This window comes from Penicillium psychrosexuale (assembly GCF_028828465.1).
Source record: "Penicillium psychrosexuale strain IBT 29551 chromosome Unknown utg000004l, whole genome shotgun sequence".
Taxonomy (NCBI): domain Eukaryota; kingdom Fungi; phylum Ascomycota; class Eurotiomycetes; order Eurotiales; family Aspergillaceae; genus Penicillium; species Penicillium psychrosexuale.
In genome coordinates, this window is record NW_026643189.1 from 623,597 (window position 1) to 648,302 (window position 24,706).

At 35.5% G+C, this 24,706-nt stretch overlaps 4 protein-coding genes across 4 annotated transcripts; 2 read left to right on the forward strand and 2 right to left on the reverse strand.

Annotated features, from left to right (window-relative positions):
* Positions 1-1,643, reverse strand: N7518_006041 (aminopeptidase P family protein; the record flags this gene model as incomplete). Its single annotated transcript, XM_057186968.1, has 2 exons — positions 1-1,379; positions 1,532-1,643. 2 exons carry the CDS (start codon positions 1,641-1,643, stop codon positions 1-3), a joined length of 1,491 nt encoding a protein of 496 aa, XP_057038671.1.
* A 456-nt stretch (positions 1,644-2,099) lies between these two features.
* N7518_006042 (SSH4 family protein) lies at positions 2,100-3,815 on the forward strand (the record flags this gene model as incomplete). The annotated part of the gene is made up of 3 exons (XM_057186969.1): positions 2,100-2,583; positions 2,643-2,948; positions 3,001-3,815. The coding sequence occupies 3 exons, from the start codon at positions 2,100-2,102 to the stop codon at positions 3,813-3,815; spliced, it is 1,605 nt and encodes a 534-aa protein (XP_057038672.1).
* A 1,083-nt stretch (positions 3,816-4,898) lies between these two features.
* On the forward strand, positions 4,899-6,637 carry pdeA (3',5'-cyclic-nucleotide phosphodiesterase PDE1; the record flags this gene model as incomplete). Its single annotated transcript, XM_057186970.1, has 3 exons — positions 4,899-4,964; positions 5,145-5,830; positions 5,881-6,637. 3 exons carry the CDS (start codon positions 4,899-4,901, stop codon positions 6,635-6,637), a joined length of 1,509 nt encoding a protein of 502 aa, XP_057038673.1.
* A 224-nt stretch (positions 6,638-6,861) lies between these two features.
* N7518_006044 (terpene synthase family protein) lies at positions 6,862-8,011 on the reverse strand (the record flags this gene model as incomplete). Its single annotated transcript, XM_057186971.1, has 4 exons — positions 6,862-7,255; positions 7,312-7,562; positions 7,612-7,640; positions 7,702-8,011. The coding sequence occupies 4 exons, from the start codon at positions 8,009-8,011 to the stop codon at positions 6,862-6,864; spliced, it is 984 nt and encodes a 327-aa protein (XP_057038674.1).
* Positions 8,012-24,706: the final 16,695 nt, after the last annotated feature.

Here is a 24,706-nt window from a genome sequence, read left to right on the forward strand (position 1 = left end):
CTATGCAGATCCTCTAATGATGGCAAGCATTTCCTCGCCCTTTGGCGCAGTGGTGAGGTTCTCGTACCCAGTCGCAGTCACGAGAATATCATCCTCAATGCGCACTCCACCAATATGAACGTATTTTTCCGCAACGTCGAAATCAATGTACCGGGCAGACGGCTGGTGGCGCGCGTTGGCTAAAGCCAGAGAAGAGAAATAGAGCCCTGGCTCAACGGTCACAACCATTCCCTCTTCCAGCAGCGGGGCGGAAAGAGTGCACGGCGAAAGACAGGTAGAGTCCAAGATCGGGCGATACTGAAGCTGATCGAACCCCTGGTGAAGAGCCATGATCGACCGCTCCGACACGTCGTGGACTTCAAGGCCGACATGATGACCCAAACCGTGCGGGAAGAATACTTTGGATGCGCCGGATTGGCGGATCTCGAGATTCGTGCCGTTCTTCAACACGCCCAGAGCCAGGAGACCCTCGATCGCGATGTCATGAGCAAGATCGTGGAGAGATAGATAGCGCGTCCCTTTTCGAATCAGCTGGATGCACTCCTCTTGCATCCGCTCGACCAGCTTATAGATATCCCGCACGTAGTCGCTGGGCCACTCGCCGGTAAGCGGGAAGGTCCGCGTCACATCACTTGCATAGCAGTTCCACTCTGCGCCGGCGTCGAGACAGACAAGGGGTTTCTTGCTGAGAGGTTCGTTATTTCGGTCGTAGTGCAGGACAGCCGCGTTGGGCCCCGATGCTGCGATAATCTGGTATGCCTGGTTCCGGGCGCCGTGCGAGATACAGGTATTCAAGAACGACCCTTCAATCTGCGACTCGTTGGACATAGTCTGGATATTCTCCAGGATTCGCCGATGGGCAAGTCCCGAGACTTTGTTGGCCTGGCGGATCATCCGGATTTCATACTCGTCCTTGACGCCTCGGGCTGCGTCCATAGCAGGCCCGAGCTGTTCCACATTCAGAGGCAGGTCTTTTGGTAGATGCTCGGGCTTTTCTGAGTCATGGATTAGGTACAGCTCGCTGCCCTGCTTCCGCTTGTCCAGCCACGCCTGCAGCTCATATTTGAGCGAGCTCTGATACCGTACATGGTCCACGTCATATCGGTCTTGCGCATCCTCCCGTGAGAGGGTCGGTCCCATCCAAATAGCATGGCGGAGGTCGAAATCCGGGACATAAAGAGTTAACAGGTCTTGTTCGATATCGTACGTCAGGAAGCAGTCGGGCTCGTCGACTCCGCTCAGGTAGTAGAAGTATCGTCGTTGTCGGAATGGGCGCGATTGATCGGAGTCGCGCAGATTAATTGTGGGCTGTCCGGAGAGAAAGATCAAGCCACTCGAAGCTCCAAGCTTCCGGGCGACGTTACGTGCATGGTGCTTGGCTGGGCGGTCAAGTCAGCTCGAGTCTCACGATCACCGATCGGGGGTTCGGTGGAGTAGCAAACAGGTATGTGAGAAAGTAAAGGAGGGCAAATGAAGGCAAATGAAGGCATTCCGACCTTGCAATGTTCGCTCTAGGGAGAAGTGTACTGACCTGGGTATTTATCGCAGGAGGTAGGTGTCACTACGCGGATATTATAGGAGTCGAGGGAACTGATCATGACGTCCTGAGCCGTAGACCCCTGGGCACCTCTATTTGCACGCATCTTCGAATCTAAGGAATGGTATAAAGAGAGAGGGGAGAGAGGGATTCCAGTAAGGAGCTAGGAGAGGGGAAGAGGAGAGAAGGGCTTATCCTAGGGATAGATAGACATATCGGTGACACTACAACATACGGAGTACTAATATCACAGCTATTTCTAAATGAAAAGTTAGTTTCTCTAAGACAAAGACACAAAGACATAGATTCTTTCAACATTCTAGAATCCCGGATCTTCAGTCCAGGAACCAACTCTCAACATACATTGCCTTGCATTGTTAGTGCATGGCTCTAGTCCACGGCCGAAAACGTCTTAGATAACTTGGAACCCGCCCATTTCATCCCGCCCACTTATCTCTCTCTCTCTCTCTCTCGCCTCCTCTTTGCACACTTCACTCACTACTTCCCGACTTCTCGTGATTTTTTTTTCTTCTTCTTTGTGCTGTCACTTGACACATGAACGATGCAGGGTCTTGAGGCTTCGAGCCCCGATGCGCTCGCAGGCCTGCCATCAACCCTGAGCACGGTAATAGGCAACCCGACGACGTCACCGATTGGCTTTGTCTCCTCGACACTACCATCACCGACACCCATTCAAAGCGATCTGTCACTCTCGCGGCAACAAATCCAAGCGAATCTACAAAATGTGCTGTCCTCTTTGTCGATGGAGTTTCGTCCCGAGCCTATGCTGGCAAGTGGCAACTCGAGCGGGTCAACCGGCAAAGGCATCTTGATTGGGATCTTGTCTGCATTTGGCTCAGCTGCCGTCGCATTTGTTGTTCTAGCGATCTTTTTCTTTTTCAAATATACCCGCCGGGGGCGGATTATGCTCGATCGCATTGGCAGGCCCGGTGAATACGATGACGAGCAGGCCTTCTTGCGCGAGGAAGAGGTGGCTCTAGAGTCAATGGATGACTTGGCGCGATCGGAGTATTTGCGAGCAAAAGGTAAGACTGGAGATGAATTTTCGTGCGAGTCGCTTGATCATTTTGCTAATCGTCTGCAGCCTTTGTCCAAGGAAACCCTCCCGAGTCCTTGCAAACCGACATCTCCCTATCGCAGTTCCTCGCAATCCAAGAAAAGGGTGTATCCGCCTGGGAATTCCAACCAGAGCTGGAAATTGCAAACTGCTTTGTGGAAGGACGAACAGAAATTGAGTTTTTCGACTCGGAGTGCAGTGTACAGACCAACCTGCCAATCCCTAAGCAGAATGATGTTTACTACTGGGAGGCAAAGATATACGACAAGCCTGAATCGACTATGATCGGCATCGGTGTGACTACGAAACCATATCCCCTATTCCGAATGCCTGGTATGTGTTGCAGAAGTGTTTCTGCCGAGGAATTCCCGCTAACAACCGCTAGGCTTCCATAAAACCTCTGTTGCCTACCAATCTACGGGACATCGTCGACTCAATCAACCATTTACCCCCACTCCATACGGGCCTCCACTCCTTCAGGGCGATGTTGTTGGTGTAGGCTACCGACCTCGATCCGGCACCGTCTTCTTCACACGCAACGGCAAGAAATTGGAAGATGTGGCTCACAACTATCGCTCCCAAAACCTCTTCCCCACCATCGGTGCCAACGGGCCTTGCACTATCCATGTGAACTTTGGCCAAATGGGATTTGTATTCATCGAAGGCAATGTCAAAAAATGGGGCTTGGCTCCCATGACTGGTAGCCTCGCACCGCCCCCACCCTATGGCAGTGAACAAGGCAGCATTCTACTTGAGTCCGGCCGTGAGAGTGCGGCTCAGATCTCCCAACGCGTTTACCAGAATGCAAACTACGCGACCTCAGGCTCAAGTGTTAGGATTCCCCTGGCGCCTAGCCCAGGTCCTTCTCGATCACCGACTGACATTTCCCTCGCCCAGCTGACCCACATTTCTTCCCATGAAGATGCTGGCGAGGGCTCCAGCCGGTTTGCTTTGGCCGAGACAGAGGGCCAAGGTGCGGCAGCTCCCGAGAATCAAGAGCCAGAGGCCCCGCCCCCAGAATATTCTAGTCCCGACGGCAGTCGCCGGGGCAGTGATGTCTCTCGTGAATGTCCCCCTAATTTTGGGTCTTCTGACGACCCCAACTGTCCATCAAATGATGGTCAACTTCTACCAAGCTACCAGACTGTGGTGGAGAGAGACTTGAATGAACAAAATTCAGAGGCCAACGATCGGTCCTGATGCAACATCTATTCCCCCTTTGCTTTTGAACATATCTTGTGGCGCATGATGGGCTTTGTCTGATCATTTCTTTGTTGTTTTATTTAGCGGGCTCACGGAAGGCGTTATAGCAGTCGGCGAAGGCAGATCCTTGGTTTTTGTGAAATGCTTTCTGTCTGGATTGGAATGGACTGTGTCCATATCGTCCCTTACCTTTGGGGAGTCATTCAATGAATTCATGTATAAGGGCACAGTCGTTTTGCTATCCTTGTCCTTGACCGCATACCCTCTTTATGTTAATTCTGTACATCTACTTGAAATTCAGCAGATCTATTGACAGGTCATACGCTGATCACTAACAATGTATATCTCGAGCCATCTGAATCTGTTGTGTAATGTATGAATCGTAGTGTGAACATCATCGCCCAAAATCAACTCCCTCTGATGCTGCCCTCAGACGTCTCCCCTTGATCTGATATCTCACTAAACCCCAGATCTTCATTCCGAATCCGTGGCTCCGTTGAGATCATACCCCACTAGAATCCACCAGGTCCACTCCCGGTGTCTCCGATCGTCGATCGAACGTCTCTTTGCTTTCTAAAATATCCTCCAATCGGCACTGCAGTTTACGTGCATTAGTGTCTTGCGCACCACATTGTGATACCATTGTGGTACAAGGGGAAATCTCCACCCCCGCGAAATCGGAGTTCTCTTATCTGCACTCAGCCAGCCTCCGGATTTCTGTCGCTTCGCGCCTGTCACTCTCTCTCCCTACTAGGACCAACTCTGCTTCCTGGAGATAGACCGCTCTGTGCATGACACATGATATGCAGAGCGCTGTCAGTTTGAACATACATATTTGAGCAGTCCGAATCCCAACCCGTGGGCGCTGATATCGCATCGCGACGTAATCTCTTCTTCATTTTTTTTTTTTCAGTCTTTATTAGCCGCCTCTCATATCCTTGATTCGACCATCGACCAACTCATTTGAGCCTTTGTGAAACATTTTGTTGTCGGGACCCGTCTACTATTGGGGATTAGACGCGCTCGGGCAGCTTCACTTGCTCTTGGGCTGTGACAAGTCTAGCTTATCGCGTGTCTCACATGTCCATGACGGGCGGGACAAGTGGAACAATGGCTGAGAACCCAGCATTCCACGTCATTGTCTTGGTAAGTCAGGACCCGTTGATTTGTTTCGCTTCCGTTGCAGAACCCGTCACGTGCAGGGCCGGATGTCGAGCTTTCGTAGATATCTTGGCGATGGAATGTTCTTTTCGCAGCTTGCCTGATGGCGGGTTCTAGCAGACGGAGCCCTGCAACTGCTTCTTTTCTGGATGCTGACCCCCTCAGGGCCCGACAGGTGGACCTCGCGAAGACTGCGTCACAGGCATTCTTGTCCGGTCAACGTCAACGAAATGGTCTCCTAACTCAGTGGTAGCCGTGGATGCGGGTACCCTTCTTGCAGGAATTATTCGATTGATGGAACGGTTTCTCCCCGAATGCAAGGATGATCGGGGGGTGATGACAAGTGGGCCCTTTCAGGGGCTTGAGCTACCCTGCAGAACAGCACAGGCAAATGCAGCGCATGTATTTCGCGAAATCATCGGTGCTGTTCTCATCACACACCCTCATCTAGATCATATCTCAGGACTGGCGATTAACACCCCGATTCTGGAGGCGGGTAATGGCCCAAAGCCTGTGGCCGCTTTGCCATCCGTGCTATCCGCTATCAAGAACCACATGTTCAACGATGTCATCTGGCCTAACTTGTCTGACGAGGATGGCGGCGCTGGTCTACTCACATATCAGCGCTTGGTGGAAGGTGGAAACCCTCGTTTCGGTCGTGGCGATAGTAGAGGCTATGTCAGGGCTTGTAATGGCCTATTGACAAAATGCTTGAGCGTGAGCCACGGCCGGTGCAAGCAGCGATACCATCCAGAAAACGGGGGGCCTCATCGCGTCGGGAGTACCGTCTTTTCTGATCACCACTTGATGTTTCCCTCAAGGGCGATTTCAGTGGACCATACCGATGGCAGGTAAGCTGAAATTCGCAATTTGTACACGAAAATTTCCTAACCGTTGCCAGTTTCTATTCTCCCGCTCGCTCCCCACATCTGCTCCCATCCAAATCCAAAGAGCCAGTGATGGAAACAGTCGAAAGCTCTGCCTTCTTCCTGCGCGATCATTACACCGGCTCCGAGATCATCGTCTTCGGCGACGTCGAGCCGGATGCAGTTTCCCTGGGAACGCACAACAAACGAGTACGGGAAGCTGCCGCCCCGAAAATCGCCACGGGCAAGCTACGAGCGATCTTCATCGAATGCTCCTACAATGACAGCACCGACGACTCATATCTGTACGGCCACATGTGTCCACGACATCTAGTCTCCGAGCTCACCGCGCTAGCCAGAAGGGTCATGGAAGTGCGGGATTCCAACAGGGGTGATAAAAAGCGCAAGCGCGAACCCGCAGACCCGGTCGAGACCGGCAGCGAGCAAGTGAGCCCGCGCTCGAAACGGACTCTAAGCTCCTTTGCCGATAAGGGCAGGACGCCCGAGTCACTTGTTGAGTCTCGTCCGCTTCCGAGAGAGTCGGTGGAAATTCCTCAGATACCTAAAGTGGACCTTGGGGATGTTCTGCGAAGTCCGGACTCTGGGACTTGGGCTGATACTGATCCTCCTCTGGAAGGATTGAAGATTTACATAATTCATGTCAAGGAGAATCTTACCGATGGGCCTCACCCCGGAGAACAGATTCTGAGGGAGCTCCAGGCTCATGGTGAAGCAGCTCATCTGGGTTGCGAATTCTTTATCCCGAATCCTCTTGAGGGAATATGGATTTGAAATCTATGAAATTACTACGAGGAGGATTTTTGTTGTCTATTTCGATGCAGCGTGTCTTCTTCATTTATTGTATATTAATCTGATTCATTTTTTAGCCATCGATTGGTTTTAATGCATCTATATTCGACGTAGATGATAGTCGATGAAAGTCCGTGACCTTTACTAGACAAATCTATTCCTCTATAAAATGTACCTCAGAGTTGCACCAGTGTCTTTATCTACCTTCATTCAAAGACCTGATACCGAGGCGCAGTCGAATGCCAATAGCAGCTTCCACCAACATAAAGTTCAATAGCCTCGAAATATTGCAAGATCTCCTTTGAAGCCGGCTTCTTCAATCTTTCCTCCTTGAGCTTTGCAGCCAGGGACTCCTGTTCGACAATAACACCAAGAAGCATCATCTTTGCCGCATCCGCCGTGGTATGATATTCCTTCATCAGAACCACCACTCCATTTCTCACCCGATCTGTCTCCTGGTCTTTCTCGATATTCCAACTGAAGTAGTCATTAGTCAGACCGAGGACATTCCCCATTGCAATGTCGAATTGCTCGATGCTGGCGTAGTCCTCCTCACTGAGGGTCATATCCATTCCCCAGCGGATGAAGTAAGAGGACATCCTTGATGATAAAACAGACATTTACCATGTATTTTCTTAGAAGGGTACAGATCTTACCAGTAGCCGCAGTTGGAGATCCGGTAGGGCATATACTCCTCCATTCGCGTGAAGTCGCCACCGATGTTGTCGAATGTTGCCAGGTATTTTCTGAGCATCTCGATCATATCGGGGGCTTGCTTAGGGTCGATGTCGATTGCCTTTCGGAGCACGACCGCCAGCGCCTTTTGGCGCACATTTCCAGCCTCGAAGATCGATGGGTCAATGTCGATTTGAAGAACTTTTGCCAGCTCGTCGTGTTCTCGGCATGCCTGTAAACTGTTAATGGGTTATCCATTTACAAACTTCTAGTGGTCTTACTGAGATATGATCCATCTCCTCTGTCCCGTCTGTAGATAGTTCCGTCGTGAGCACACTACTACATATATGCCGAGCACATTAGGGTCTCACCATCATGGATCCACATTACTTCGACCAGCGTAGACAACAGAACTAATCTATCTGGAAAGGCCGAGCAGTGGCAAATAGTAAAGGGGTTACCGTAGGGGTTGGTGTGTCGGATTACTGCTCGACGTCTTTCCCGTGTACCTTCCTCGGATGCTTCCTCGTCGATTTTTCTAAGGGCATCTTCGACTTTGCGAGCGGCAATGCTGATTCCGGCGGGGTAGCACGAAAAGAAGACGGGGACCTTGTAGCCTTGCACGGTCTCGTATACGGAAGGAATGGCTGGGACAGCGGAAGAAGAAGATGCCACTTGCATCTTGTGTAAAAAGGTTTAGGTTGTTCTGGTTGTTAAAATGGGACTGTATGAGAGAATGTCTCATATTGAAGGTAACATGGAGCCTTTTATGTTAGATGGGGATCGTTGAGGGTTAGTATGTACATGATAGATTGTGACTACGTAGACATAGATATCCCCATAGACTTTGATGGCCCATGCAACTCTCCCAAAAGGCCCATGTGGATCTAGGTATTGAGATATCGACGAGGCCCGAGAGTCTATACTAACGAACTGATTAAGATGAAGCAGACGTGCATAAACGAGGGTCTCAAATCGGACGTTCATTGGTATCATCGGTCTCACGGCTCCAAATAATCACTATACTCGAAAAAGAGAACGCCAGGATGTCCTAAAACCTATGATTATGTTGATGTTCTCTGCTAAAATCTGATCGTTTCTTGAAAGTGTTTAGACCCGCCGGTGGAGGTATAATAAAACAGAATGTTTAAGGTCAAATTGTACTTCCTAATTGTTGGACATGGTGGTCACCTGACCATCAGCCCGGTACGGCAGGCACCAACCCCTATAACTAGATAGTTGGGCATTCTGCCCTTTAGGAATTGACAACTCTCTCCCTCTTCAATCGTATCACTATACTATAGTCACATCAGGTTATGAGACCCCTGCTTTTCAAGCTAAAATCATTATAGTAAAGAGGTATCTTCATTCGTTAATTTAAACCAAGTCTGACTCGCGTAGAGAGAGTCGCGACTAGATAAAATAATATAATTAGTAGGACGAACCGCTATAGGATATATAACGCGATAAATCAAAAATTCGCCGGCCCTACAAAAATAGATCGATCTAATAATACTACTACCCGATTGAGAAAAAGATTAATATTTAATAATATAATAATCCTAACTCTATAAGAGGTTGCCTAAAATAGTAGACCTAGGAAATAGTATAGGACTAGTATAAATAGCTAACCAACCTCTTATAGGGATTAGTATACCGAAAAATAAGGATTAGGATAAGGTAGAAAATACCTTATACTTAACTAGAGACTAGAGTAAAGGTCTCCTAGCTATTAGTAGCTTTATCTTATATAAGATAGAACTACTCCTAAAGGAAAAAGAAGATTTTAATAATTAGCTTAGAATAGTAACTAAGATTCTCGAAAGTTATAGTTTATACTAGTTAATTAATAAAAATATTAAGAGACTAGACTAAGATACCGCTAATACCGAAACTTAGATAAAACTAAATATATAAGTTAGTACCTAGCTATAACTATATATTAACCTAGATATCACTAAATATATTATATTAAGCGGAAAAAGAATAAAATAGGCTAATAACTTTATATATAAGTATAAGCTATATATATAAAGAGAAGGATATAGAGCCCTAAGTATTATAATTATTTAATTTATTAGAATAAAGAGAATAGATTTCTTAATAATAATAGAGTTTATCGATATACTAAAATAATAGTTTAAGATAGCTAATAATCTAAAAGCTACTATACTACTATACTAAGTAATTGTTATTATAGTAAACTAACTATAAGAGATTATAGAACTTCGAAGCTTAATTAAAATTAAAAATAATAAACTTAAATTAATTAAAGACCCTATAGTAGAAATAATAATCTAAGATTTCTTCCTATTAAAGTATTATAAGTATAAGTTGGAATACTGCATATAACCAGATAATTTGAAGGAAGGTATCTAAAAGTGTAAAGTATACAATTGGAATAATAGTTACTCTCAAAGTCTATAAGCTATATATATTGTAGACTTTTATATATAAAAGGGGATAATCTCGCTTCTCTTAGGTATGGTTCTAATAATATTGGAAATGTATAATAATAATCAATCAGGGTAGGGTTAGTATTAGGGAATGGGCCAGAAAGATGCTTTTCTAGCTAAGGATACAGCCTGTTACGTGCCAGGTTCTCTTTAGCAGAAGAAGTGCATTGCTAACGAAATATCAAGTATGAAGAGGAAAAGAAAAGAAAACAAAACGTAAAATAATAAACAGGTCTTTATATCCCTTCGGGGGTATAACCCTATCCTTACTTATCCTAGAAGGAAGGTACAATTGCTTTTATAAATGAGAAGGAATAACCAATAGTATAATCCTAAATAGGAAGGTACGAGTTCTTCTAGTACTAATTGTGATATAACCCCTAGGCGAGAATATATTTAGTCCCTAAATACTGGCTTTTCGTTATCTATGTGGTTATCTAATATTCGATTATCCTACGCGGCCTTAATCTATTCTTATAGATATATCGGTAGTCTAGGCTTTACTAGATAGGTATTATAGAATTCCTTAATTATTTCTAGAGTATTCTTAAAGTTACCGGCTAGGTACTATATAGGATCTAGGTTATATCCTAACTACTATATATAGTACTATAGCTTCCTATAATACTTTCTTATATCTAGGATCTTTTTAACTTCCTACTTATTAGTCTATCCTACCTATATTAGAGGTAGTAGATCTATATATTATCCTATAAGTAGTTCTATACTTACTACTTTCTATAGCTTACTTAGGTTAAATATTAGGTAGATATTAATTAACTATAGTAGTTCTAACTTATATATATTCCTAACCTTTTCGATAATCTTATAGGGTCTACTAGTTATATAGGAGAGTTTTTAACTTAGATAGTCTTATAACTAATCCTTTATAGTAATAAAGACTAGGTTACTAATATCGAAGTCCTCTTTATAATAATAATAGTTAGCCTATTATATTTATAGTTCCTATAACTTCGTAATTTATTTATATATATCTTCCTAGATTTATTATAACTTTAAGAGTTAATTAGCTACTTCTTATTTATTATATATTAGTCCTATATAATTCTAGTCGAAAGATATTACTAGTTTATAACCCTATTTAATAAAGAAAGGGGACCTCTTTATTATATCCTATAGAAGAATTAATACTATAAAATCTACTATTAGTAGGTATTCTAACTAATTATCCTAATTATATTTAATATATAGTCTTAATTACTATACTATAAACTAATTTATAATTTTACTCTAACTATCTATCTATAGGTAGTATATAGTAGATAGTTTTTACTTAATCCCTAGGATTCTATAGAACTCTATCTAGAACTTAGAGATAAACTATCCTCCTTAGTCTAATATAATAGTTTTAGGGATTCCTATAATCTATATAATATTATCTATAAATAGATATACTATCTACTTTATATTAGTATCTTTATAATAGGGAATTAATATTAGTCTTTTACTTAGTTAATTAATAATAATAAATACTATATTATAGCTATATCTATCCTTTAGGAAGGAACGGAAATCTATTAATAGGTATTATTATAGTTATTTAGGAATCGGTAGTAGGTATAGGAGACTAGGTATATAATCTCTCTAGGTCTTTATATATTTATATACTAAATAGTTATCTATATATCGCTTTATATCTATAACCTATCCTAGCTAATAGTATCTAGTTATAATAAGCTTCTTAAGTTTCTTAATACTAGGGTATATAGTTAGTAATTATTAGTATATCTTATTAAGTAATTATACTTAAAGATTCCCTTTATTAGGTACTTCTAGATAATCTTTAAATAGTAGTAATTTATCTCTTACTATCTAATAGGGATTTATTTAATCTCTTATAATCTATTAGAATACTTTTAGCTCTAGGTTCTAGTAGTTTACTAACTAGACTTATTTAATTATATCTAGGTCCTATATAATCTTAACTAGTAGAGAGGAAATCTTAATATCTTATATAGGTTCTATCTATAAGAGAGATACCTTAATTTCTAGTATTAGTTCTATTTCTTCTTTAAAATATTCCTTAAGGAATAATATAAGGTATCGACTAATATCTATATAGGGACTTTCCTTTCTTAAAAGGATATCTATAATAATATTCTATTTCCTAGGATAGTATTTAATTATAAAGTAGAACTATAAAAGGAACTCACTCTACTATACTTATTATTAATTTATCTATTATATTATTATAAAGTATTTAAGAGATTAATAATCTATAAAGATCTCGAAATATTCTATATAAGAGAGTCCTTTAAGTTCTAGGTACTATTCCTAGAGTATATAAATAATTATAAGGAATTCCTTATCCCTGATTTTATAATTAAGCTCTATAGGTTATATAGTCTTTAAGAAGAAGGTAATAGGATACTAAAAATCGTTAACCTTATACTATTATAAGAGGATAGTACTAATAATTCTATTTAAGGTATTTATTTCTATATAGGTCTAGAGGTCTAGATTATAATACTATAGGATAGGTATAGTTATTAACTTATACTTTAGTTATATAAATACTTACTTATAGTCTAGTAACTATTTATATACTATATTATACTATATAAGATAGTATAATAGTTTTAAAAGGAAACTATAATCCTTAATAAATTATTAATAGAAATTATAGAATCCTAAGAAGGACTATATTCCCTTAATTATTAATAGTATCTTCTAGTTCTTAATAATTATAATCTTCTCTAGATCTACTATAATACCCTTAGTACTTATAATAAATCCTAAGAACTTAGTTTTCTATATAGAGAATTTATACTTAGATAGTATAACCTATAATCCTACCTTTTATAACTATTCGAGGACTTCCTTAATATACTTCTTATATTCTTCGAGTATCTTACTATAGATTATAATATTATCTATAAATATAACTATATAGTTATCTATATAGTCTCTAAGTACTATATTTATAAATCGCTAGAATATTACTAGACTATTTATAAGACTAAATAGAGTTACTTTATACTTAAATAATCTATATTAGGTATAGAATATTATAAGATCTTCTATAGCTAGTATTAATCTAATATAGTAGAAACCTTAATAGATATTAAGCTTTATAAAGAACTTTACTTTACTTATTTATTAGAATACTTTATTAATAAGGGGTAATAGATAATAATCTTTCCTTATAATTATATTTAATCTTTAAAAGTCTATATAGAAATATAGACTACTACCTAGCTTCTTAGCTATTAAGATCGGTAAGGTATATAAGGCTAAATTAGGTATAATAAATCCTTTTTTAAGGTTATTAAGGATATACTATTTTATAGCCTTTAGTTTATCTAATAATAATTTATAGAGTAGGTAGTATCTTAGCTATACCTCTACTTTAAGGATGATTTTATAGTCTACTCCTAAGTAATATAGTAATAGTTTATTAGACTTCTTCTTAAAGAATACTTCTATAAGATTATAATACTCTCTTAAAAGAGTTCGTTTAATCTTATTAAGTTCTATATCCTTTATAATTATAGATTTAATATTAATAATCTGATCGATTTTATAGAGTAAGGTCTAGAAGACTTCGATATTTTTATTAATAACTATTTATATTTATAAATAATTAAATCCTACCTAACTAATAATACTAATATCTATTAGTAAGAGAACTTCCTTTATTTCTTCCTCTAGTACCTCTATTTAGAGAGGTACTAGTTTGATTTTATTATTTAGGTTTTATACTATCTTATAATACTCTTTAACTTACTAGTATCTATATTAATATTCCCTTATAATAGGGTATAGCTTCTAAGTCTTTAGGTCCTATTATAGATTACTTAAGGCTTATTTCTTAAAGAGATAATTATATTATTCTATATCCTTCTAGTAATCTAGCTTAATTTATATAGGCTATTTAAGGATTATTATAGGTACTAGTATAGTTAACTAGTTAGCTACCTTATTAAAAAGGGTATTCTTATCTAACTAGATTATATAATACTATTAGTAGTTAAGGAGGATATTATTTTTAGCGAACTATATATATCTAATAATTATATTATATCTACCTAGATCTACTATTAGTATAGGAATCTACTATTAGATCTAGTTATTTATACTTAGTATAAGGATAATAGTATATATAATTAGTTAGGATAATTTACTATCGAATCCTCTAATTAGATACTTATAGTCTAGCTTATAGGTATATAATCTAAATTTCTTACTAAGTAGTATAACTAGTTCTATATTAATAAATATTAAGCTATCTACTCTAGTATCTACTAGTACTAAGATTATAAAGGAATATCTATTATAAGTTAATTTTATATTAAATACTAAACTATCTTATAGACCTCCTAAAAGCTTATATAGATCTAGTATATATAATAATACTTATTTCCTACCTAGGATTAAGATTTCTCCTAAGCTATTACTTTTCCTAGGTTTATATTATCCTCTAATTCTTTAAGTTTAGTTATATATAATTAGCTATAGGTCTAGTTAGTTATAGCAATAGTATTTATAGCTATATTTACCTTTTTCTTTAGGTATTTAAATATTATATACCTCTTTTCCTTATAATAGAAGTATTAATCCTCCTTTATAAGAGTCTCTTACTCTATAGCTAATAGGCTAAACGATAATATAGTCCCTTCTTATTTTATATATAGGGTAAAACTAGACTAGTTAGTAGTAGTCTTAGCTCTACTTCTAAATATAGTTATTATATAAGTATATATAGTACCCTTTACTTCCTATTAGAGATTAATCTTATAAGATATACTCTAATAACTCTAGGTAAAGGTATTAAAAGGAACTATTTCCTAATTAATAGCCTATATAACTTAGCTCTATAATAGATATAGAAGTTTTAAATATAGGTTATACTTATAGTTTTCTTTAATAACTATAGCTTCCTCTATAAGTTATATAAATTTAGCTAAAAAGTTAGTAAAATCTTCCTTAGGTTTTATCTTAAGTTTATAGTAGGCTATATATACTTCTATATAATAATTTAGGTTTATAAAGATAGTATAGAGGTAGATAATAATATCTTCTATATCGATATATAGGTTATTTAAGGTTATACTTATTTATAAGGTAATATATAGCTATACTTTACCTTTATATTAGCTTTATATATATAGCTTCTAGTAAACTAGTAGTAGGTAGTAGTTAGTATTTACTTTAAGTTTCTATCTAATAACTGTTTCCTATATTTCGAAATAGACTTCCTTTCTATCCTTTAGTATTAGTATATTAGGTATCTTTATAGATTTCTAGCTAGTAATTCTTATAATTAGTATATTACTTTAGACCTAGTTTGTTTTACTCTAAGTAAGAATAAGGTAATAGGTAAGGTTATTATACTTATATATAGTAATATCTCTATAAGTAGTAGCCTTATCGCATTCTTCTATAGCTTAGTTATATTCTATTATAAGACAATCCCTTTCTATATAGAATCGATTATATTCCTCTATAATTCGTTTAATAGCTTCCTTAGACTTTCTATTCTCTATAATCAAGATTTAGATTTTATCTTATATTATCTAGTTATTATCTTTAACTATTCGGAACCAATTTACTAGCTTAATAAATTATTCTTTACTAGGAGTTATATATATAATCTCTTAGATAGAAGGAGTTAAAGGACCCTCCTTAGGGCTATTATATTTAATACTTTTAATTAGGTCCTATATTCTAGTAGGAGTCGGGGTTTTAAGGTTTATAGCTTCTTCTATAAGGCAATCTAGTACTATAGGTTATTTTCCCTTACTAATCGCAGTAATCTATTATGGTAGAACTATGGCTGGTCCTATTCTAGTTAGTTTCAGGATGGGTAGGGTGAAACCAGACTGGGACTAATTGTAATGATTGTCTATGCTGGTTAGTTTCAGGATAGGTAGGGTGAAACTGGACTAGGACTAATCGTAATGATTGTCTATACAGTCGTATGGCTTCGAAAGTTTGGGTTTGGGGTGATACTTGATATTATATTATATGCCAGGTTCTCTTTAGCAGAAGAAGTACATTGCTAACGAAATATCAAGTATAAAGAGGAAAAGAAAAGAAAACAAAATGTAAAACAACAAACAGGTCTTTATACCCCTTTGGGGGCATAACCCTATCCTCGCTTATCCCAGAAGGAAGGTACGATTGCTTTTGCAAACGAGAAGGAACGACCAACGGTACAATCCCAAACGGGAAGGTACGAGTTCTTCTAGTACCAATTGTGACACAGCCTACCTAATAATATTATTGAAACCTAAGCCTTAGCGGTTAGAAAACTAAGTATAGATTTCAATATACCCCCTTAATGAAAGTTATTAGGTATTTAAGTATATCATAGCGCGCGGTATAAGTATAGTAATACTAAAGGGAAGGAGGATTATTAAAGTAGAAGAAAAGAAAGGTAGTCTAATGCTTATTGATTTTTATATTAGCGGCGGTCCTATAGTCTATTAGATTAGGGTTATTTTAAATAAGTCGAATATTAGGATCTAGATATATATAAACGAAAGGAAGTATTAACTAGATATAAAAATATAAATATATAAATATAATAGGATTATAAGGGTTAGAAAATATAAGTTATATATATAGATTCTAAGATATTTACTTTCTTACTAATAAGTAGAAGTAGAAGTAGAAGGTATTATACCCCTATCTTATAGAGGGTATAAACCTAGTTATTCAATAAACTATCGAAATTATGGTCCTACTAGTAGTTTAGTAAGGCTATTAGTAATATTATTAATACCTTTAATATAGGGGATATAGATCTTACTATATACTATCTATTCTCTTACCTAATACTAGTATATCTTAATATATTTAGACCTACTATTTTCCTTTAGTATAGTAGCTATTAAGATAGTAGATTAGCTATTACTATATAATAGTATAGGAACTAAGGATATAGAGGAAGTAGAGAGAGCTTCTCTAGAGGAAGAATTAATACCTAGATTATTAAGTAAGTACTTTAGCTATAGAGCTTCTATAGCTATAAATAAGATTACTATATATTTAGCCTTAGTAGTAGACTTTATAGTACTAGTTTACTAGGTTAATTTCTATATAACTAGTATACTAGTAAAGAAGAAGATATAGCCTATATAGCTCTTACTTCTATCTTTACTCCTATATAAAGTATCTATATATCCCTAAAGTCCTATCCTATTATATATTCCTCCCTACCCTATAGTACTATATATAAGTTTATATTATAAGGTAGCGCTAGTATATATAATAAGCCTAGCTATAAGAGCTTTATAGCTAGGATTAGGGTTTATAAGGAATTATATAAAGATAGAATAATAGTAGGTAATATCTAGTTAAGTTATAGTATTAGTATAGTTCTTAGAACTAATAGTTAATTAGTAGGACTTAATAGTCTTTATAAAAGCTTATAAAGTAGGTCTCTATAGGATTATTAAATTTAGTAGTAGTATAATTAGTTTATATCTACCGTTTTTACCTATAAATAGTTTCGAAAACCTATTAATATAGGTTTTCTAGGAAATAGAGAGGGTACTAGCTTCTTAGTAGTATACTACTTTTATTAAAAGATAGTAGTAAAGTAGGCTAAAATCTATAATCGACTATTTTATAGAAATAGCTCGTTTTATTTAATTAATAAGATCTTATAGGGATATAGCGATTAGTATATTATCGATATATATAAAGATATAGATAACATTTATCCCCTAATTATAAAAGATATAAAGGTATAGATTAGAAGGGGATTATTTAAATCTAAGGGTAAGTAAGAAATTACCTAGTATATTAAACCAGTTATTAGTAGACTATTTTAAACTATATAGGCTATACTTAAGCTAGTATACTTATCCCTTTATCTTATCTTTAAAACCGGGTAGTAGTTCTATATAAATAGTCTCTATAAGTAGTATATTAAGATATACTAGGTTAATATCGATATAGGTAGTATATAAATACCGAATTACAATAATACTAAGGAGGATATAGAGTATAATATAGCTACTAGTACTAGTAAATATCTTATTATAGTTAAGATTCTTAACTTACTAGAAGCTATATACTACCTAGTAAGCTTTAAACTTTAGAGGATTACTATTAGTATCAATCTTTAGTTTAAAAACCTATTTATTAGTTAGGGTATATATTATATATAAAGCTAGGACTAACTCCTAGATACCTATTATAGTAAGCTAATCTATCTTAGCTTTTATAGCTCTATACTACTATAGCTAGTAGACATCGGCAAAGCCTACCCAGCCTATAGCCCAGCCTAGCCCAGCCTACCAATGGGCTGGGCTTTGGGCTCACTTCTTCGGCCCACGCTAAATTATGGGCTGATACCCTGGGCCCATAGCCCACGATGGGGGGCCCATATGGGCCTTATATAATACAGTGATCTGCCTATATAATTAATGCAATTTTAGGCCTGTATTCTCATTACAGCGCTCTCGTCCAATTATAATTCATACATATGCCAAGCATATGCCTAGCATACCAATGTATATTCAATTATATATCTCTGCAATGTTCTGATATATATATTTCTACCATACCAATGATCTATCTACAAACATTCGACAATTCGTCTCATCTACGTACAAATGCAAATTCATCTGGTCTTCCCGCAACATGCCGATTTGTCCACAAACGTCAAAAATGAAGCTATTCCCAGATTACCTAACCAATTCGTCTGATCTGCGTATAAATGCAAATTCATCTGATCTTCCCGCAACATGCCGATTTGTCCACAAATGTCAAAAATGAAGCTATTCCTAGATTACCTAACCAATTCATCTGGTCTTCCCGCAACACACCGATTTATCCACAAACGTCAAAAATGAAGCTATTCCCAGATTACCTAACCAATTCATCTGGTCTTCCCGCAACACACCGATTTATCCACAAACGTCAAAAATGAAGCTATTCCCAGATTACCTTACCAATTCATCCCATCTGTATACAAATGCAAATTCATCTGGTCTTCCCGCAACATGCCGATTTGTCCACAAACGTCAAAAATGAAGCTATTCCCAGATTACCTAACCAATTCGTCTGATCTGCGTATAAATGCAAATTCATCTGATCTTCCCGCAACATGCCGATTTGTCTACAAATGTCAAAAATGAAGCTATTCCCAGATTACCTTACCAATTCGTCCCATCTGTATATAAATGCAAATTCGTCCCATCTGTGTATAAATGCAAATTCGTCCCATCTGTGTACAAATGCAAATTCGTCCCATCTGTGTATAAATGCAAATTCATCCCATCTATATACAAATGCAAATTTGTCCCATCTGTGTACAAATGCAAATTCATCCCATCTATGTACAAATGCAAATTCATCCCATCTGTATACAAATGCAAATTCGTCTGATCAATTCAACCACCACCAATAATTGAGATAATTTAATTCTAAAAACAGTATTTAAATGCTAGATAGTAGAGAGTATCTAATTAATTAAATGCGACCGTAATTTATTGCTAGTTGTGGTGTAATTATACAAAGGAGTTGGGACCAAAGCCTGTAGATTGTTGGGGTGAAAACTCTGCAGCTTACCGAAATGCCGCACAAACCCATAGTTGAATTTCAGATGAAACCAATTGATCAGACCAATTAAGCAAACAAATTAAGCAAACAAATTGATCAGACCAATTGAGCAAACAAATCAATTAGATATATTAGCATTTATATATAGATCAGATAAATTAGTCAGGTAATCTCGGAATAGCTTCATTTTTGACATTTATGGACAAATTGGCATGTTGCGGGAAGACCAGATGAATTTGCATTTATACGCAGATCAGACGAATTGGTTAGGTAATCTGGGAATAGCTTCATTTTTGACGTTTGTGGACAAATCGGTGTATTGCGGGAAGATCAGATGAATTTGCATTTATACGCAGATCAGACGAATTGGTTAGGTAATCTGGGAATAGCTTCATTTTTGACGTTTGTGGACAAATCGGTGTGTTGCGGGAAGACCAGATGAATTGGTTAGGTAATCTAGGAATAGCTTTATTAATATTTATGGACGAATTAGTATGTTTTTTATTAGAATGACCAGACTAAAACAAGCGATAAAAAACTGTAATTTAATAATCTTATATAATCCCCCTTATATATGCCAAGACCTATTATTTATGTAAAAATGGGCCCAAATGGGCTACCAGTAGGCTTATAGGCTTAGCCCACTGGGCTATGGGCTGGGCTGGGCCTAGCTCCCCTGGGCCCATAGCCTATAGGGGTTGGGCCGTGGGCCGAAATCTTCGGCCTATGCTGGGCTTTGCCGATATCTAATAGCTAGAGTAGTAAGGCCTTTACCTAACTTAGGCTCTTTAAATCGAGTAGCTAATAGGGATCAATCGATTCTATAAATAGAAGTAGTAGAAGAGGTACTATACCTAGGGGTACCGGTATAATAGTAAATTAGCTTAGTACTAATATATATAGTATATTTATATAGTATATTAGTTATTAGACTCTTATTCTTATATCATAAATACTTAAATAGGATATAATCGTTCTAATCTAGTAGAGAGTAATATTAGGTACCGGTATAGGATCTAGATTATAGCCTATATCTTTAGGAGTATAATCTTTATTATTAGAAGACTTACTTATAGATCCTTCTAAGAATAATTAGTTAGATAATTTATCTATAATAGAAGCTTCCTTACCTAATATATAGTAGAGGAAGGGCTATACCTATATTACTAGTAGTTTAGTTATAGGGGTTAGTAGATCTAGATTATTATATAGATCCTAAGGGTTCCTTTTATTAAAAATAATATCTTAGTAAATAATAATTATTCTATCTAGGCGCTAGATCTTATATTAGCTACTATAGTAGCTAGTATACCTAATTAATCTACTAAGTACTATATAAGGTTATAAATACTTACTTATAGGGATAGATCTAATTTCTTCTAGTATTCTTATAGTATATACTTTATAACCTAGGATCTAGAGAAATAAGAGGTCTAGTTTCCTACTAAAATAGATTTTATATAGTAATATTACTAGGAAACTAATATATTTATACCTATTATAGATAGTAAGGTTCCTTACTATTATAATTATCTATATAATATCTAGCTATAGTAAGGTAGGAAGCTTAGTATTATTAAGGATTACTTAAGTATATTCCTAGAGAAGGTATATGATTTATTCAATCTTACTATTCTACTTATAGGTATATAGAGTAGAATAGTAGAGTTTAATCTTAGCTTCCTAGGCCTAGTAGGTAAGATAGTAGCTTCGAAATTTACCCCTATAGTCTAATTAGAATATAGTAAGATTTATCCTATTCCTTAGTAGTAGGGTACTAATTATAGATATAGTAGCTTCCTATTCCTATTAGTATTAGTTAACTATATAGCTAAGGTATTATTCTACTTAGCTTTTATATTATAGGAACTATATATTACCCTATTTACTCTAATTATCGATATCTAGTATCTAGTATTTATCCCTATTCCTACTATAGGGTAGTTTACTACTACTACCTAGATCTATATATACTAGATTACCTACCTTATTAGAGTGGTTTAGTATTAGATCCTAGTATAGCTTTATTATTACCTTTATAATTATATAGTTTATATAGGCTTATTTTAGGACTATAAGGCCTATTATATCTATACTATCTACTACCCTTACTATTTATATAACTATCCCTATACCTATATAGTATAACCGATAATACTATATATTAATATTAATCTTCTTACTAAGTTAGAACTTAGCTTCTTTATTATTTATAGTAGGAAGGATCTTAGAGGAAGGAAGGGTTTCAGAGGTATACTATATAGGGGCTATATAGAGGGAGGTCTTAGTAGTAGATTTTATAAATACTACTATTAATCTTCTAGTATATTCTATACTAGCCTTTCTATAGGAAGATTAAATAGTAGAATTTATATCTAAATCTAGTATCTTTTTAAATAGAATTTTGATAGTAAATCTTACTTTTAGTCTAATTAATAGTAGATTAGGTTAAATTAATAAATTTAGTATTAGAATTAATAACTAAGTATAATCTAAGATTAGTAGGAGAATAGTAATATAAGGTTTAGGATTAAGAGGTATAGAAGGAAGAAGAAGCTAAGGGCTAGGGGAAGTAGTTATTTTTATAGACCTAGCTATTTACTTACTAATATCTTACTTTACTACTAATTATATAGTAAATACCTACTTTACCTTTACTATTAGTATATAATCTTATATATAATAGTAGGTACTAGCTATATATATATCTAGCTTCCCCCTAGGGTATATATAGATCTTTCTTACCTTTAATAACCATACTATTCTTACCCTATATCCTTTAGTAAGTATTATCCTATCTAGCTTTATTAGTAGTAAATTATTCTTATTATATATTACTAAGATACCTTTATTAGTAAGCTTATACTAAGAGATTAAATTAATACTAAGACTAGGAAGATATATAGTATTCTTAAGGATTAGATTTTAACCCTATTTAGTTCTATTATTAACTTATAGTTTAATACTACCTTTTAGCCTATTAATCTACTCTATTTATAAGGCTATCTTAATAGTAAAGGTTTACTCTATTATAGTACTAGGAATAAAATGCTAATCTAAGTATATTATATAGTTATCTAAACCTATATTATATATCTATATCTTTATATCTAGTAGTTAAGACTATATATAGAACGCTTAGATTAGTATATTAACTACTAGGTTAGATACTTAGTATTAGGTAGCCTACTTAGCGGCCTTATAGGCAGCCGGCTTAGTAGCTATCTTAGTAGTCTTACTATACTTAATACTAATATACTTCTTTAAGCGCTTACTTACTAGCTATATAGTTAGGCTATTAGCTAGAACTATATATAAAACCTAGGTAGAAAATACCTCTATTACTCTAGTATTAGATAATAAAGCTTTCTTTAGTTTATCTCTTTCCTTCTTATAGTAGTCTACTTCTAGGTAATTAGTTAATTTATAATAACTATATAATTTATTACTTATATTATACTAGCTAGTTTTACCTTTTCTACTATATTCCCTACTTATAGAGTATTCCCTTAGGGCTAGTACTAGTAACTAACTAATTATATATATTAATATTAACTATCGATTAGCTAGTTAGAGAGCTTCTACTCTCTCTAACTAGCTATATAGATTATTAAAGTAGTAGTAGTTTATAGGATTAGTTATTTTTACTAATAAGGCTTTATAGCTTACTAGCTAAGGGTACTATTTAGGACCCTTAATATAACTTAGTAGCTTAAGATACTTTTTAATCTTAGCTATATACTCTATAGTAAGCTTAGGATCTTTCTATAGTAATATTTTCTTATCTTAATTAGTTTTAAAATTAGTAATTAGGGTACTTATAGACTAAGTCTTAGTATAGGATATCTTCTTAATAGTATATACCGCTTCCTAAGCTATATATAGCTTATTAGTTTTATATTACTCTATTAATAAAGTCTATATCTTCTCTAGTTCTAGTTCTTTAGACTAGGGTATTATCTTATTAATTTTAGGGCTTATATTCTATATTAGGAGTAATTATATATTAACTTTTAGTACTTTAAGGTTATACTATTATTTATAATTAGCTAGTAGGGAGCCTATAGAGCTATTAATAATCTAGAGGAAGAGATTCTAGTCTAATATCTAGGTAATATTTACTACCTAGTTCTTAAAATTAGACTTACCTATAAGTAGTATAGCTAGTTTATTAAAGGTCTTCTTTTATCTACTTTTTAATATTTAATTATAGAAAGAAAGGTATTTAAGTATACTCGCTATTACTTACTTAGCGCTTTATAGAATAGTTTATTAGTATATAAAATTTAATATACTCTACTCTCTTTACCCTCTTAGTTAGTTAGAGGGAGGCTTATTTAGAAGATTATAGAATATTATATCGACCAGAAATAACACACTTCCGTACATTCCTTACATCTGGTGGTATATTAGTAGTCAGCAGCCACATATACCGATTATATAAACATATACCAAGATAGATCTTAGAGGAGAACCCTCCTTTTTATAATTATACTTATTTTACCCTTTGGTCCAGTATCCTACTACTTATACCATATAAAACAGCCTCTCTTTTATTCAATAGTTATAAGCCCAGTTTACTAGTATATCAATCGCAATTAAATACTACTATAGTCTACTCTATAAGCTACCGTACCCCTAAGTATAGAAGTACTTTTACTTACCTAGTACTTCCTATCTATCCTCTACTAACTTATATAAGAAAGCTATAGAAAATAAGATATTATTCCTTTATAATAATCCTAGTAGGATTACCGAATAGGTCTTAAGTATACCTAGAGTATATATTATTCTAAGGAACTTAACCTAATAGTAAACCTAGTTTATATAGGTAGAGATAATTACTGAAAATCTCGATATTTAGGATTATATTAACCTAAATATTAGTAAAGAAAAGCGGCCTATCTTACCTATAAAGCTAATTTAACTAAATAAAAATAATAAAAAGTATAATTATAATATAATAAGTCGATTAATAATAAATAGCTAACTTAACTATAATAATAATTAGAAAGACTATAATAATAATCTATCTAAGTATAAGATAATTAAACTAGTACTTAATAAGGTCTCTAAGAGAATAAGGAATATACTTACTATTAAGATCTAGAATCTAATAGTTAAAGTATAGGAAACTAGTAAGCTACTAACTACCTTATAATTATATTTCTTTTATATAGATATAAAGTAGGTCTAGATTATTAGGAGATAGTAGATAGTTATAGTGATAATACTAATTAAAGATATAGTAATTAATAGTTAGTTAATAAAATTAGAGAATCTCTATATAGAATATATAACTATAAAAATAAGCTTTATAACTAATAACTAAAATATAATCTATAATTTCTTAATAGTACTTGATTCTATTAAGCCTTAATTC